The 18,064-nt window shown below is 34.2% G+C and overlaps 1 protein-coding gene across 6 annotated transcripts in view; it reads right to left on the bottom strand.

Annotated features, from left to right (window-relative positions):
- The window catches only part of LOC149806621 (myelin transcription factor 1-like), a 132,285-nt gene that overhangs the window by 21,219 nt on the left and 93,002 nt on the right, over positions 1–18,064 (bottom strand). For all 6 annotated transcript variants that reach the window (XM_089955742.1, XM_089955770.1, XM_089955779.1 and 3 more), the window contains 2 exons: positions 14,908–15,114; positions 3,560–3,706 (listed from right to left, as the gene is read on the bottom strand). In XM_089955742.1, the coding sequence (XP_089811868.1) occupies positions 3,560–3,706; positions 14,908–15,114 (354 nt within the window). The remainder of the gene's footprint in view (positions 1–3,559; positions 3,707–14,907; positions 15,115–18,064) is intronic.

Raw genomic sequence — 18,064 nt, forward strand, 5'->3', positions numbered from 1 at the left:
TCCCACATACAAATCATTAGGGATCAAGACACAAATACTTATTAAGTAAGATCTATTTTTTAAAAGTAAATATAGGGAAATATTTCACTAACGAAACAGAAATATCATATTGTCACAAGTGGCAATGTTTTGTTTCATTTTTGCTTTTACTGACTTTAGTGGTAATTTACACAATAATGGCGATTTCATGCTGAGGACACAGATGCCAAGTGCCTTGCCGAAGGCTGCCCTAGGGTTGTACTAAATCTGCAACCCTTGGATCAAGACACTCTACCAACTGAGCTAATGCGGCTTTCTCACAATCCATGAGTGACAAACCAATATGTTTCCACTTCAGTCATGTAATATTTGCTTGTATCTACTCCACTGCAGTAGAATTTCTGTTGTTATATATTTCTGATGGCAAAAACAGTCAACTTGCATCAGTTTTGTCCGATCTGTATCAATGTAGTAATGGATGTATTACTTGATGTGGCCTTGGCAAGTCTGCAGTCAGGTCCGGCAAAAGACATTGCTCCTAAATTTCAATAGTCACTTAATTTCAGTCTGCAATCTACATCCACCCATCCCCAATGTCTTAAAACATGATTACGAGTCTAGTCAGTTGCTAGTTAAACAATTTTTACAGTTTAGTCCAGATTTTTGTCAAAACATTTACCACTTGTTGAAGAGTGGAACAGGTTATGGATGAATATCAAATAGAAACACACAAGTTCAGTTAAAGATGAGATGCACACTATTCAAACTATATTAAGCTTGTTAAACCTACTTGCAATTGTTTATAATTTTTTTATTTTAGGCATTTTTTACAGCTTATGCAAATGTAGTGTTGGTATATTTTACTATCAATTCATCCTACTAGAGAGTAAGGTAAAGGGCGGATGAAAGAAGAAAAGGAAAATTGCAAAAGACCTAAATACAGAAGTGCAAAAAAAAACTAGTGATATGCTAAATTTAGCTATAAATAAAGAGATGCCATAAAAATATGATCCAACTATGAATGAATTAACAGATCTCCTAAAAATATGATCCAACTATGAACAGAGTATCAAAAATGTGTGGTGGAAGGTTTTAGAAAATGAAACAAGTTAATCAATTGATCCAGTGAATTAGATTGTAATGAAATATATTTATATTTGTACCTTCTCTAATTTTCTTTGAGATTCTGTTCCAAATTAGAAACCTGAATGTTGAAAACATTTCTTAAAGTGTTCTATACATGGTCTTGGAATGGAATAATAGCTGAAGGTATTATATACATTTACAGTATTTAACTGATTTATATAGGTATGTGTGAAATTATTAATATAGGCATTCCATACACTTATGTCATGCAAGTCATTTTTTTATAAATGGTGACCTTGGTCTTGAGGCTTTTGATCTGAATGATAGGTAACTTCCTTGTTATAACATGGTTTTAACCTATATGCTTTTGATCTGAACAACCCTAGCTTATTTCCTCATTTTAACATTATGCCCTTGACCTATATGCTTTTCATCTGAACAACACTAGTTTACTTCCCTGCTGTAACATGGAGACTTTAATCTTTATGCTTTTGGTAATTATGGTTATCAATTTCAACTCTGAAAACTCAGCAACCTTCTGTTTTGAGTGACCATTTTTTGTTGGCAGAAGGAGTGGTCTCACAAGATATATTTACAGTAATGGCAGTAACATTTGGTAAAAGTTTGGAATCATCTGAGCATGTTGAAAAATCTTCATGCCAGGAAGCTTTCTGTCAAATTTCATCAAATTCTGCCAAGCAGTTCTTAAGAAGTTATTTAAAAATCGTTCAAATTTTGTAATGGCAGCCATATTTGATAGTGCATTTGGATCATTTGCACAACTTTGAAAGTCATCAATGAAAATAAACTTTGTCTCAAATTTGTTCAAATTCTGATAAGCTGAGTATTTTAGGAGTCTTTTATAGTATTTCTATTGTTAGTAACACTGGCCATATCCAATGGCAGAGTATTTTAGGAGTCTTTTATAGTTTTTCTATTGTTAGTAACAATATTCATATCCAATGGCAGAGTATTTTAAGAGTCTTTTATAGTATTTCTATTGTTAGTAACAATGGCCATATCCAATGGCAGACTGGCATCATCTGTACATCAATTTCAGGATGATTACAAATTTTGTCAAAGTCTCATGTGCAGTTTCTGAAAGGAAATATTTTTTTATTGTTAAACTTTTTTTGTAACAGTGGCCATATCTGATGGATGATTAGCATGACCTGAACAAATCTGAAATCTATGTTGCTTTCTATCACATTTGGTCAAATTCTACTGAGCAGTATCGAGCAGTTGTTTACAGTTTTTTCTATTTTTAATTATGGCCACATATTGTATGATAGATCAAAATCCACTGAAAGAATTTAGAATGCTCTATGTGCAAACTGATCAAGCAGTTCCTTTTAGAAGCTGTAAATAGTAATTACAAAAGAACATCAGCAACAATAATGGACAAAAGACCATATCATAAACTCCAAGACTGAACAATCACTTGAGCAAATGAAAACTTTCTTAACCAAAATTTTCATCTACATTTTCTACGTGACATTGACCCCAAGAAAGCACAGGTGTGTCACACTGTTTTGTTTCAGATTCGTAATGTTTCATGTCAAGTATGAAGACAAGGAATCAAGTGGTGTATAAAATATAAGCAAAGACAAAACTTTAACAAAAACCTTAACACAGATTTTCTCTGACTGTGACCATAACCCAAGGTCATTTGGGCAAGCAAGACTTTTCATCAATGAAAAGTCCAAGCTTTATTATGAGTCAGGCCAAGTACTATGAGAATCTATCGGGGTGTTTATGAACTGTATAATAAAGTAAAAAATTGTAACCAACCAAAACCTTGATGGAAATCTTGTCCGAGAACTTGACCTCAAGGTTATGGGGCAAACAAGCAATGAATCATCTTATTTTCATAATGACTGATGCCAGGTAAAGATCGACCAAGGGGTTTATGAAATATATACAAAAGACAATCTTTACTCAAAACCAATTACTACTACAATAAACTGTGATAACAATGCCAACACCAGAAAAGCAACTGGTTACATCTCACTTTTCCAATATGAAATGGACAAGCACCAGTTAAGAAATGTACAGTACACTCAACAGATGAGCTTACCACTGACTCTCTGGTTAGAAGACAGACTACTCAAATAGCTCAGATGGTAGAGTCTTAGTCTTGAGTACAGACTATTCACATAATTCAAATGGCTGAGTATTTTACTTAAGCAGGCAACTCAAAATAACTCAGGGCACAGATTATTCGACTCGAGTATATAATCACTTAGCTCAGATGGTACAGTATTTGTCTAGAATAGACTCCTTGCACAGCTTAGGTTGTAGAGTATTTGTCTTGACTACAGACTACCTAAGAATCCAGGACTAATTAAGAGTCCTATCATATAAGCAGTTCAAACAAGTCCATTTTGTAGACGAAACCTACAATACATAAACCTGACCTTCATAGAATAATGGTATAGCAGTCAAGGCTCAATCTATTATGACCTTAAATAAGTATTGCAAAATATCATCATACCGAAGAGGTTCATCATCCTGCCTGTCTCCTCCTTCCTTCCCAAGGATCTTTTTCAGCTTGGCAGCACGTGGACATCCAGACAAACTGCGGTGTGAGGTATAATTTCCTGTCACATGACCAGAACCATCACAGCCTGGGGTGGGACATCTAATAGCACAATTTGGCAAATACAGATTTAATAAAAACTGCAATTCAAATGTACCTGATTTCAGATAAATCCAACAAATGATACAAGATACAAAAAGAAATAAACAAAACAATAAATTAGTTGGAATTTCAATTTATGTCTACATGACTACAACAAGTTTTGCCAAATGTTGGTCAATCTGGCCACTGCAGGCTCCTGAGCATAACAGCCAGCTGAGTATAAAAGGTAAACTACTGATTGTTGTACGTATGCATGTGTGTGTGCGTATATCTGTAAAATTCATATTACTAATTAGGCCCAATCAATCTCTGTAACCTCCAACTTTGGAATTTGACAAGTCTGAAGATCCATGCTGTTTTTATTTTCAATGTACACTGACAAAATAAAAATGTATTTCCAAAACACTTCCTTGATTTGTTTCTTTTGTTCACAGAATTTACAAAGTTGTGTTTCAACTATAATTATGTTTGAGCCAGATGACAAATTGACATTTTTAGAAGAGAAAAAGTATAAAGAGAAATCAATGATACATGGCACTAAAAGATTAGTCAAACAATTTTCAGCTGAATACTGATTTTCAATCTTTTTTAAAACATACTTTATTGCATATATCAGAAAAGAAAAAGGGAGTGGCAAAACTTACTCCATCATGAACACCATTCTGACCACTCAGTATGTAAACAAACAAGGTGACAAGATTTTATTCTACAACATCTTTATTCATATTCCATGAATACATTTTACTGTGCAGTGTGATAGGTTACAATACCATCAATATTACCATAAAAGTAACAAAACTATGTAATAAACATAGCATACACGAGAAAGAGACACTCTAAATTTCTATGGTACATTGGGGCTTTTTACCACTCTCTTTCCATGCATATATATATATATATATACATATATATATATATATATATATATATAGAGATAGATAGATAGATAGTGGAGTCTCGTTAATCCGGACTCCGTTTATCCGGAAACCTCGCTAATTCAACGGGAACGGAATTCCTAAATGTTAATTTGCTCTGTTAATCAAGAAATCCGCGTTCCGGATCCGGAAATCAAAATCGGGGACCAAAGTGTAAAATTACATTAAAACTTTTCTCGATAATCCGGAAATAATCTGTCCAAAAATAAAATTCGAAAAATCGTATGTGAAAATACAATCAGAAGAATAATACATAAAACACAGTAGTGAAGCCCTTGAGAATCTATGGCCACTATCAATAACTAAGTAGCGTGACCATATTGTAACCAGCGATTGTATAAACAATGTCTGTTTTAGCTAGTCGCCGACTGGGGTGTTAATAAATAAACACACTGGGATCAAATCGTCCACGCTTTTTGACATAACATATGGTAAATAAATTAAAAGTGTCATTAAGCCTCTTTGTTGTTTACCAATTGTATGTAACAATCACAGTTTATTGTTTGCTGTGCAAATACAGTTGACATTTTTAAGCTGTGGACAGTATACGGCTTCAAACAATCCAGGCAAACAAAGGTTACAGACTTCTTCAGGAAATTGACATAATAAATGTATGTACAGTACATACATGTACATGAACATAGTGTGATGTGTTCGCTATGTTAATTGTCTAAACTTCTATTTACTGTATATGTACGTACAAGCACATGCTATAATAACGTGAAATAAACACAAATTAATAGATGTATTCATTAATTTATTTCCACCATTATTGAATATACAGTACATTACATTTAAAGCTAGCATATACATGTACATGTATACGGTGTGATATCGTAAAATAACAAATGTGCATGATTCAATTATCCCGAAAACTCGTTAATCCAGACATATTCGCTGGGAACGAATGTGTCCGGATTAACCAGGCTCCACTGTATATATATAAATAAACAATCTAGTGAGAGTTCAAAAAAAAAAATCTTGACTTGTGCTTCAAGAGTTTTTTTTCCCATGCTCACAACCAAACACAAGACAACTGCTTGGGGAAAAAATCTGCCAACATCAAAGTGAATTCATACTTGTACACAATGCACTTTTCATCAAGGTATCAAAGCAAGTATAGGCCAAACAGCCATGATTAATTTATATTTTTCATCTGTTGCAGCTGCATATGGGACTACATATTGGCATAGACAATTACTTAAATGTCTGACAAGCGATTTCAATCAAATATTGTAGTGAATAAACAAAGTGCAGTATGAGCATCAGATCAAAATATAACTGCAGTGTTTAAACTGAATTGATGACCATCTTTTGCAATTGGCAGTCTCTGTAGAAGAAATCATACTTCAGGCATATATCAAAGTACTGTAGCCAAGACAAAACACTGGAAAGATCAATTATTTTTCTACAGAATGAGCAACTGTCTATTGATCCAACTCATTGGGAAGATCAATCAATTTTCTACATTATGAGAACTTGTATGATGATCAAACTCATTAGAAAGGTGAACTTGTGTGATGATCAATCATTTTTTATACAATGAGAAACTATACGATGATCCAACTCACTGGGAATATAAATAATTTTTCCACACAATAAGCATCTGTGTGATGATCACAGGTTCAACCTAATCATTACTTCTGAAATGTTAACTAACGCTTTAGACCCTCTTTAAATACCTTGTCCTTTACTTATCAGTATTGTATATATATATATATATATGTGTGTGTGTATGGAAGGAGAACATTAAAGAGCCCTTGTGCCATGTTTTGACCAACATTCAATTGCTGGTCTCATCTTTTATTGTACAATCTGGCTGCAACAATTCTGCACAATGTCTTGCCTGCTCTGCTGCTACAGGATTCCTAAGCCCTATGTGAGAAACAGGTTACTATGCCCTATTATTAAGAGTGGTAATCTATATTATATGGCAATGTAAGGAACAAAATGCAAACACTCATCATTCAGTGAGAGATTAGCCAAGCAAAGACTGTTCTCAAGATTCTTCTTGCCCTAATGAGAACATTATACACAAATGTTGTTCTTGGACTGAGAACTCACACCACCTCTAAAGCAAACAAGACAATAACAAAGATGTCAAAACATGACAAGTGGGATGCATTGTGTTTACCGTTCTGAAATTACCCGGTTAACTTTACTTGTTATGATGTTGTTAAATGTACACACCCAATAACACGTACTTGGCATTTGTGCAAGAATCCCCAAACAGTCTGTCACAGTTTGCCCAAAGAGAGTTAAAGTTTATACGACCAATGACATAAAAGCATAGCCTTTGTAGAAGTAATACCTCATCTCACCTATTCTTCAATGTTAAGACACGTAGCAAAATGTTTGAAATATTTCATTATTCATACTCAATTTTGATTGGTAAATATTTAATTCGCCAAACTGCAGTATGCCATAATTAAACAAACATAAAAAAATGATAGAGAATGGTCTATGTATTTTTAAATAAAATGCATCAATTAGTTTTTGTTCTCTTCTAATAATACAACTGTACTCTTTTTTATAACACCACAGGTTCTTCAAAATATTTAAGTTACAGGGTACAGCAAATTTATAAACATAATTTGCTACATGAAACAACATTGTCAATTATATGCTCCCTTAAATTTCCACAAATTGGTGGAAGGATACTTAATACAAAATTGTTTCAAAATTATTTTATTGTTTTACTATCCTTCCTTGTCTCTCCAAATTACTAGAAAAACATGTACATGATTTTTTTCTCAACTATTTGAACACTTATGATCTTATTCATGATAATCACGAAAGCCCTACTAGTTACAACACAACAAAGTTAGATAGCGACAGACTCCTGATTCTGTTTGACAACGTGAGCCTTAATATAACCTCTCAAGATATAATCCTTGGTGTATTCGTAGAAAACAATCTTACTTGGTCTATCCACATTAAACATGTTTCAAAAAAGGTTAATTTTTATCTTTGGCTACAAAAGAAAATCAAATGTAATTTAGGGGTAATACATGTACCTCTAATTCAAACATAACAAGACTTTTAAGACTCCAGAAGAGGGCTTGCCATTTAATTCTAGATCAATGTATAGACAATTTTCAGGATGCAATGAATAAGATAAAGGTTTTAACAATACATGAAAGAATATTTCTTAGAAAGGCCAAATTGATGTATAAAATATCCAGAAAAGCCATTCCTATCTATCTAAGCAATACACTAATGGTACTCCAAATTTAAGGTCCATAACAAGTAAAAATACATTATACCAAGGCCAAAGAAGGAATTGTTTAAAAAAAGTTTTCAATATACTGGTCCACTGGTATGGAACAACATTACCAGTGACATAAGGCAGGCTCCTAGCATTTCTTCTTTTCATAATCAATGTCTCAAATGGATGAAATCTTTAGAAAACTGAACAGTTCTAGTCAACAAATACTGCCTGCTTTTCTGTAATTTTGCATAATTTTCAAAGTTGAATTTTTCAATGCAGGAGGATATTTTATGTTTTACATATGTTTATGTGTTCACAGATGCCTGTGGATGTATTCCAGGCTTGATACTTTGAATTTTAAAGTTACTTAATTATTTAGTGCCAAACCAGATTCTTCGCATCATGTTGCATATACTGTATAAATTGTACATAATAGATAGAAGGACTCAAGGTAGATTAGTTCTATAATTGAGTTACCTTCTCTAAATAAAGTCTTCATTATTATTATTATTATTATTATTTTTATTATGATATGTAAACTTGTTTTCTAATAGTACATGTATCATAACATATGAACACACTTTATTCTCTTTCATCTGAACTATTTCCTACGTCCAAAGAAGTTGGGATACATTAGTTATGGTTCCCCCACTTTTCTAAATATAAATTTCCAGGTATTTTCTGGGGTTTTTCCAAGATGAAATAAATTTTTTTAAGGTTAACATATGACCATTACTGAATGGAATTAAAGAACATTTTGGATTATAAAACATGCATTTTCCAAATCTGAAGATGTTTCTCTTTCAAGACTCTCCAAAACATATATGTCAGAAAAGATGATCATGTACAAAAACCACAAAATGAGTCACACGAAACAAATCATATTATTTTCCTATAAACTGGCATTTAGAGCCATTTCAATGTAGAATACAAATCCTAACTTTACTTAGCTGACCTGCATTATATTGCTATGTGGAAACAACATAATGAGCATAAATTATTTTGTTTCCTTTCAAACCTTTATTTCTAAGATTTGTAGAGCAATATATGTGCATGTTACACAAAGTAAACATTTCCTATCACAGTATAAAAAAAACCAATAAATTCAAAGTATTAGAATCTTATCTTGCAACAAAAAAAGTTTAACCATGAATTTATGTGTGCCAATAAAATCTCAAATGAGATTTTTCAACCAACCTAAACTCCTTAAGATGATTTGGTTAAAAATTCCATCATTTAACATTTACAAAAGGGTTGATTTAAATTTTGACAAAAGACCTTCAAAATTATATATTGTTGTATAAACAAGGGCCGAAATTTCTGTAAAATCATCGTCTTCTTGTAGGTCAATAAACCAGTCCCAAAACCTGTAGTGATACATGGGCTCTTATCGTTTCTTAATATATAATAAAAGGGATTACAATTTCCCATTTCTTCTAGATTCTATTTAAGATCTGAAACAAATGCTTCAAGCTACATGTCACTGTGTAGTAGTTTTGCACCAAAGTTCAGCTGAGAGATTCAACATTTTTCTAATCTGGGTTTCCTCCGAACATCCAATCCCATTCTTCACATTGGGACATTTAGGATGGCGTGTGGGTTCAGAGCAATTACAAATAAAAAATTGGAATCTGCTGCCACTGTAAGATAGCTTACCAGCGGGCCTAGCAAATTTAAACTATGTTATAACGACTTACACCTGCCTGACATCAGTAAGAAAAATATTTATTTTCTCAAAAATGGCAAGTATTATATTCGTTATGTCTTTAATCTGCTGACAGACTAGATGAAACTCGGTGTAGATGAAACCTGACCTGGTACTCGCCATTTGTGTTAATAGTCACATGACTTCACAACTCTCAAACAACAACATCAGAAGTCCAATAGACACGTGATAACAACAAACTCCTTTTTGATATCGTTGTACAAAGTTTCAATTATATTAAATGAAAGTCTCATACCGTTCGTAAAAACCAGAAAGAACATATAATTCTCAGCATATTTATTTCGAGAACAACTACAAGAAACTTGGCCAGTCTGATTCATCAAGCAGAGCAGTCTGGTTCCCTGCTTCATATGCTTCCTGTGTGAGAGAGCACATGTCAACGTGGTAGTCATGTGATACAACAAAACTCCAGAAGTTGGTCTCGGAATAGAGAACTTTGTGCTCTTTCATTTTTGTATTTTTATTGCAACCAGTATACGACTTTCATTTAATATTTTTTTCTACAATTTTTGAAAATGATGGCTGTGAGATTCTGTGTGCTCATGCGACCAGAATTTGAAATTGCTAGTACCGGCTCAAATTTCATCAAAACTTTAGTTTTTTCGTCTTTCAGCAGATTAAAGACATAACGATTTTAATACTCGTGATTTCTGAGAAAATAAATAATTTTCATATCGATTTTATGCAGGTATGACTCGATTTAACGTTTAAGTTTGCTGGCATATCCGCTAAGCGGTCATGCTTTAACGCTACCGTGTTCTCTTCTTGTGATGCTAGACTAGTTTTCATACCTTCCATATAAATAAAAAAAGATATGGATATTGTACTGTCTCTGAAACGAAAAAGTCTACGAGACAAATCTAATCCACTGAGCGTTTGGATTATCTCAACAAATATATTTATGGCAAGCACCCAAATGATCCATACTGCAACCTCCTAATAGTATTCTGGTTAGAACTCGATAAATGTAACTCACAATCAGTTCAGTTATGACTCAATTATGTAATTGTTTCGGGCATCAAATTGTGGAGGAAAATTCCCAAGTTTTTCTCGACTTTCGTCAATATTTGCAAAATTCAAGCACTTTTCACGGTCGGGGAAAATTTTTTATCATTTCTCCCGACTTTTTCCAGATTTCCTGGTAGCGTGGGAACCCTGATTAGTATTGAAATACAATGAAGAAAAAAGATCTTTAACATTCAGGTAATTTTGGGCATGTAAAGGTAAATACGGACAGATATGCACATGGATGCTAAGTGGCCATTATGCTGAACTCCTACCACTCAATGAATATAAAACAGGTCCAGACAAAATCCATTATACTGTCTTTGTTGAACAGTGTACAATAAAATCCTTTTTAAGGAAAACCCCAATATTTAGACCAACTGACTACAGTGACAGAAAATTCAAATAAACCAATTCTGTATATATTTGGTACACCTCATCGTTTGGACCACTAAGGTAACAAGACTAAATTTCTACAGTTCAATTAAAGGTCTCGTATTACTAAAGTTTTACTTCTTCTTGTTTTGCGTGAGAAAACTTGTCAAGCCAGTATCTATTTTCGGTGCCCACAGATGGTTAAATGTTGTAACTGTTGGAATTTAAAATTTCAAAGGATAACTCCAGAACTTTAGTAAATGTGAATGTTTTTATTCATCTGAGTAGATATTTTTAAAATGGCTGCCAATTGTCATTGTGTAAGTCCAATCTTCCAACTTGTATAGGATGAAATATGAAAATAAACTTGTTTATCTTTACTTGAAAGCTGCCAAGAAAACTCCTGAGAGTACTAAATTTGCTCTTGATTGGGATGCAAATGCACAGACTTTTACAAACTTTTCAAGTTTCACACGTGAATTTAAAAAAAGAAATCATGCAGATTGAAATAGAATTGCAGACAGATGAAAACATTAAATAGACTCAGAAGTAGTTCACAGGCAGGCAAATAACATTGTAACTATTTTACAATGCTCTTCGAAGAGAAAAGTGACATTACTTGATATCATACTCAGAATATGAAAGCATTACATAGTGGAAAAAGGGTGTACATGTGAAGTTGTCAGGTTAAGAAAAGGTGAAGTCAGCTAAACTTAATCTGCACATCTGGGCAAATGGTGGGCATCGATTGCCTGATTTGCCCCTTACATGAAGCCTGGGCAATGCAATGCAGATGTAAACGTCTTGTCCAATCATCAGGATTTCCATAAGCCTTTACCATCATGAAAAAACAGGAGTCCCTAAAATTTGACCATTTCACTAAGAACACAATCTATGTAAATTATCTTCCGAACCTGATATCATGCAAATTTATCCCATTTACTATAGTCTGATAAAAAATAAAATTTCAGAAGATAAAGGCATAACAAATTGCTGTATCTGGCTCATAAATGAGGTAATGCAAAAATTACAGAAGCTAATTTTACAGCATCACGTCTCTTGTTTTTCTTTAAGGACCATGGGTTTCTTTACTCTTGGTAATAAATCTGGAACTGTTTCAGGAGAAAAATTTATTGGGGCATTTATATACATAGAATCTATGTTGGGGTTTGGACCAAGACAAGGAAATCCCAGTCTAGGGGTTACATTATTTGTCTCCCCATAGAGCTTCCCTTGTGCAGAGACATATTATGTAACCCTGTGACTGGGACTCCCTTATCCTGGTCGAAACCCCAATGTAGATTGTTTTTCTCACCCAATATTTTCCTTTAAAGTAAAAAGAACTCTTCACTAGTGTAATATAGTTCACGTGCAAATGTTTACATGTGGCTCATTAATACAAATATGTTAATGAGGGCTGGAGTGTGACCGTTGCATCTGAAGTACACAGTTTATACACGTGAGAAAAGAAAAATAACATAAAACGTTGCATAGTAATAAGGTATTATCACATTTAATATATGGATATGAAATTGACAATAAATAGTTAATATTTGTTACAAGAAACTGTTTCATTTTCATCAGTTCCAATTTTGAAAAGCTATATTGTAAATAATGAGATGATACGGAGTACTCAGCTCTAGTGTAGTTATACTTAGTATAAGCTGTAACAAAGAGTAACATGGTGCATTAGATTATGCATGGGTAATTAGTGATCTGTGTCACAATAATATATAGCTCTCCTTTTTTTTTGAGGAAGTGAACCTGTTTGTGACATACTTGTGTGAACTTTAATATTGATTGTAAAATTACCACCATGTATAAAAGACCCTGCAAATACAGACCCTAGCGGATAACCATGTGCTAAACTTTCAGGTTCACGTATTCTTTGAAAATGTATTTTTCTGTCTTGGAAATATGTCAAGCGCTACAGTGAAATTTGCTTATGGATTAATGTATTGACAGATAAATGATTCCTTCTGGCTGCTAAGTGCATTATTTGTCATTAAATATTGTAGGTATGTTTTCTGTCATAGTTCATTTCACACAGCATTGGGAATTGCATCCTAACTGAAGCACAGTCAATTTTCAGGTCAGTGTCATTAAATGTAGCTATCAGTATATAATTTGTTTCACAAAAAGTGTTAAAACTAGTAAGGTAGCGTTAGCTACATTTAATGACGCTGACCTGAAAATGTCCTGAGCTAGGCCTGCATACAGGATAAAATTGACCATGCTGTGCTGAACGAACTAGCACAATACCAAAAAGCTCGACATCGTATGTGTCTTTGTCTCTCTCAAAAAGTTTTTGTATAGCGTGTTCTCAAAGATGGATTGACCTTAAGTTACTATGCTTTTGTTATATATTTGTTGTTGTTTGATTTTAGAACTACATCAGGCACAGCAAAAGACAACAAGGGTTTCTTTTTATAAAAGTAGTTCTGAGCACATGGACACCTGGACTGAGATGACTAGACTGAGATAAGAAAAGTAAGGTTAGCAAAACAGCTAGATTTCTCTGTCGGATGGGTGAGAAATATATATATATATATATATATATATATACACACACACACACACACACACACACATCATATGCATAATACAAATCATTGAACATCCTGGTGATTTATTAAGTCCTTTTTCCACAATGGGACAAAAATTGTCTTTTGAGTGGTAATCAGTTCAGCAAGACAGACCAAACACAAACATTTAAAATGAGCAGTAAAACCTGATTTGTTCCTAGCTACTGATCGAATGGCCAAATGTTTGTCTATTGAGCCCAGTTATCTAAAATGGCAATAGGAGGTAGACTTTACCAGTAATTATTACATGAGGATTTACAAGTAGCTAAACAGTGGATTTCATACAGAAATAAGCTGCACAGATTGTTGAAATGCACCTTAAACTGAAAAGAACATAAGAGCTACGAGAAACACTGGCATCTAAAAATTATTGACATGTACATGTATGTCTTGTAGATAAATCTGTAATAAAATACAGTTTTTGCACAGCAGACACCAAACCACCCAACAACCAATACAGGTTTGGGGGTCGATTTACTGGATTAATGAAAGACAGGTAACAAGCAAATGTTGATGGACAGATGGACACAGGGCCTTATGGCCAGGTGAGCTAAAACTTTAGAAGCTAAAGTTGTGATCCGAATGCCATCCTAATTTTAAAAAATGCATTGAATAAAGCATCATAATAATTTTCATTTACAAAGAGAGCACCATTTCATTCTTTGTCATTTGGCATGAATATTTAGTGAAAATAATTTTTGGCAGAACAGTATAGCAATGGAAAATATACATTCATTACACCGCAGTTCTTTTACCTTTCAGGGAACTTGTTTAAAAAAGTAGAAAAACCTACCTAAATTCAATGGAATTACACAATTCCCAATTATCTCATCTAATGCACACAACAATGCACAGGTAATAAAAGCAAGAAAGCAGGCTGTTATTACCTACTAACCTTTTTATTTAGTTAGCTGAGGATGCATTTGAACAAAATTTATTTCTCTCAATGCACCAAATTTACAATAATGACCAAGTGCAAAACAGGCAATGGAGGAATAATAGGTCATTGTGACCTCCTACTACTGTATAATAATGATATTCATATGATGTAAAACTCATCACTAAAGATCACCTTTTTGCCAGGTGGTCTCTTACAAGACGGTATGGAATATTTGCAAACATTATCCACTTGTCCTATTCTCATGAATTAATGCAATATACACAAGAACGATGCATATGGTCTGAGGTAAAGGCAATGATCTCTCTGTCCACAATAAAAAATAAAAAAAAACACTCAACAGGGATCCAGGTTTCATCATTTATGTGAGAAAGTCCCTTAAATCTATGCCTGTTACTCAATGTCTAGATCTACTTGTCAGAATTAACTGAGAATATTATTAAAGTGACAACATTCAAAAACTTACTTTTGCTCAATCTGATTGGCCTGGACAGTAGCTCGATCAGCCAATGGGCATCCAGAAAGACTGCGGTGAGAGGCGTAGTTTCCTGAAACATGTCCTGAGCCATCACACCCAGGGGTGGGGCATACAAGCAAATCCCGCCCGTCCCCTCTTGCTAAAGCATTATTTTGCTCCTCATCAGCTGTGTCTGATACAGTGGGACTTGATTCACTGGACCAAAACAAAGATTGTTCTATGTAACAAAACAATGGGATAGGGTATGCCAATAGCAAATGATTGTTTTTTGACAAGTGATTCTTTCATTACCAAAAAACATTACATCAATGGAAAATACCAAGCACTTGTGATCAGCCTGCAACTCGGTGAATCAAGTTAGTATACTCCAATGTCTAAAAATATTACATGCAAAGAAAAACGAAATAATCAGTGAAAAGAAATGTCACAACATATATGGATACAGAGAGCTACTTTAATTCACGAAGATGATAGTGTTAATGTTTTGCAACATTAATATACTTCATGCTAAACCAGAAAAACATGCATAAATCATATGCCCAATCTATTGGAATTATCTTTTATTAGGAAAGAATGAAAACTGCATTGCTCATTTCAAGAAACATTTCCTTGCCCACTACAAAAAATCCAACCTAGTAACATCTCCCATTTACATTCAATAGGAAGATTCCCAGCAAGAACCACTGATCCACTGGAAGCTACTGTCAAGCTTTCTCACCTATACACAATAACTGAACATGAGATAGAGGCGAGTTGGCAGTGATGAGTAAAGGTAACCACTTTAAACCACTCAACCACCAGGGGCCCTACAATAATGGACTGCAGATTGGCATCATCTGCATAAACTTAAAAGTCCTTCACGCCAGGATACTGTCAAATTTGGACAAATTCTATTGCGGTTTTTATGCCATTTAAAAGTTTTTTGAAGTTTATAAAAACAGCCCTATTCGAAAGCAAATACAATATTTTTCCAAAATTTCAAAGCACTCAATACTGGAAAATGCTTTCTCAAATTTGGTAAAATTCTGATAAGCAGTTTACAGTAACAGTGATCACATTTCTGATGTTGGATCAGCATCATTAGGAGAAAACAAAATGGAATTGTTGCCAGATGTTTTCTTTTCAATATGGTCGCGTTTTACTTAATGGTTTATGACAGGTCATTTTTTTTTCAGTAATGGCAGCCATATTTGATACCAGACTGGTATCATTTACAACTGAAAATTTTGGCAAAATTAGAGAAATTTATTTTTCATTTTATGCATGTGGCCATATTTGATGGCAGATCAGCATTTTTTTTTTAAAAAGCTGAGATGCTTTGTCAAGTATGGTAAAATTCCGTCAACTGGCTTTAATGGTTCATCTATTTTTAGCAATGGCAGCACTATTTTATAGCAGATTGCCACAATTTCTACAAAAATTAAATCCTCAATGCCGGGATGAAACATCAACTTGTTGTCAGTAGTAGAAGCACATCAGTATATGAAGTCTGATAGACTAGATGCCATCATGCTTTCTGTAAAATTTGGTCCAATTTAGCTGAGCAGTTTTTGAGAAGTCATGTCATGGTGCATTTGTGTATACTAACAGTGGACATATCTAATGGTCGATTGGCCACACACTATCAATACCTGGTCCTCCCTATTCGCACCTTGTAGTACATGGGCAGTGACAGCATTTAAACTGTTGTAGGGTTAGAACTACTACTGTTAAACCATCACCAACAGTGGCTGCTTCTGAAAAAAATTGTGAACTTTCTCCTGTAGTTTTCAGCCAACCAGTTACCTTCATTTTAAGTACAGTATTTTACACTACACATTGTCTGCCTCTGCAGTGAGAAAATATATGGCCATATGTGGTTAAATTTACTTGAATAAGCTTCGGGCAATGTGGGTATGTGAGAAAGCTTGCCAGTAGCTTCTCGTGGGTCGGTGGTTCTTCCCGGGGTTTTCCCGGGTTCTTCCTCCACCATTAATACTGGCCGCCATGTATAGCCTATCGTGTGCTGAAAAATGGCGTTAAACCCTACAACAACAACAACAACAACTTGAATAAGCCAGCATTAAAGGTCACATAAAACTTCCAATGCACCATGGATGACAAAAATTTACACAAGTCCCTTGATAAGAACGACACTCTACAGGCAAAAAATAATTTCCTGGAATTTAGGATCATACCAATTATTCTTTTTTACTACTGCTATATGTAAGCAACAAGATTTTCACATCTGACATGGTACTGTGGCCATATTATATTTAAGTTGAGCATCATTTTCATTCAGGACATGAGTTTTTTTTAAACAGTGAAAATTTAGTTTTTTAAAGGTCTAACTTTAAATGGGTAATGATTACCCATTACTATAGCAGTACCTTCTCCTTCTGCAACTCAGTCCCTAGTCCAAGGTAATATTTCCCTCCTCCAGTTAGTACTGGTAAGTCAGAATTGAAAAGAACCTGATCTCAGTCAGTCACCTTAGTCGCCACCAATATACCATCCTTTTACAACTTAAATTACAGGACATCAGAGCAGTGTGGAAAGAGCAAATCTTTCCAATTGTAGCAAGCAAATATTACATATTTAAAATTAGTTTACATACACCCCCCAAAAATACATTTTACCAATGTAATAATATTTTGCCTATAACTATTACAATCCTGATTTAAGAGGGAGACTGGTCTCAAAAGATCTGGTATAGAAATCTACTGTACTTGCCTTAACAGCATGAGTGTTCACTACTGTTAACTGGTAGAAGGTTGGGACACTTGTTCTACAATCACTTTAGGGCCCAATGAAGAAAATGCTTTGTGCTGATACACCAAGGACCCAAGGTAAAAGGAGAATGTACTTCAAGACCACCAAAACACTATCCAAACTGGAGTATTCAAATAGGCTCAAAATGGTGCAATAGGCTCAAAATGGTGCAATACCCCAAACATCATGGGCTTCAATTCTTGTGGAAGGAAAGGCACCTCACAATGAGGGACTGATATGCTCTTGATAGTGAGGTCAGTTCACAAGGAAATAGTGACTGCCAAAATATTACAGAAACCTTTAATTGGTAGGAGGAGATACTTATGTACCTTCCATCTCCTTAAGAAGTCTAATACAATGTTAAGGCCAAACAGTTCATCCTGCCTATCCCCAG

Source organism: Sinohyriopsis cumingii, chromosome 1 (genome assembly GCF_028554795.1).
Source record: "Sinohyriopsis cumingii isolate HCF-2022 chromosome 1, ASM2855479v2, whole genome shotgun sequence".
Taxonomy (NCBI): Eukaryota; Metazoa; Mollusca; class Bivalvia; order Unionida; family Unionidae; genus Sinohyriopsis; species Sinohyriopsis cumingii.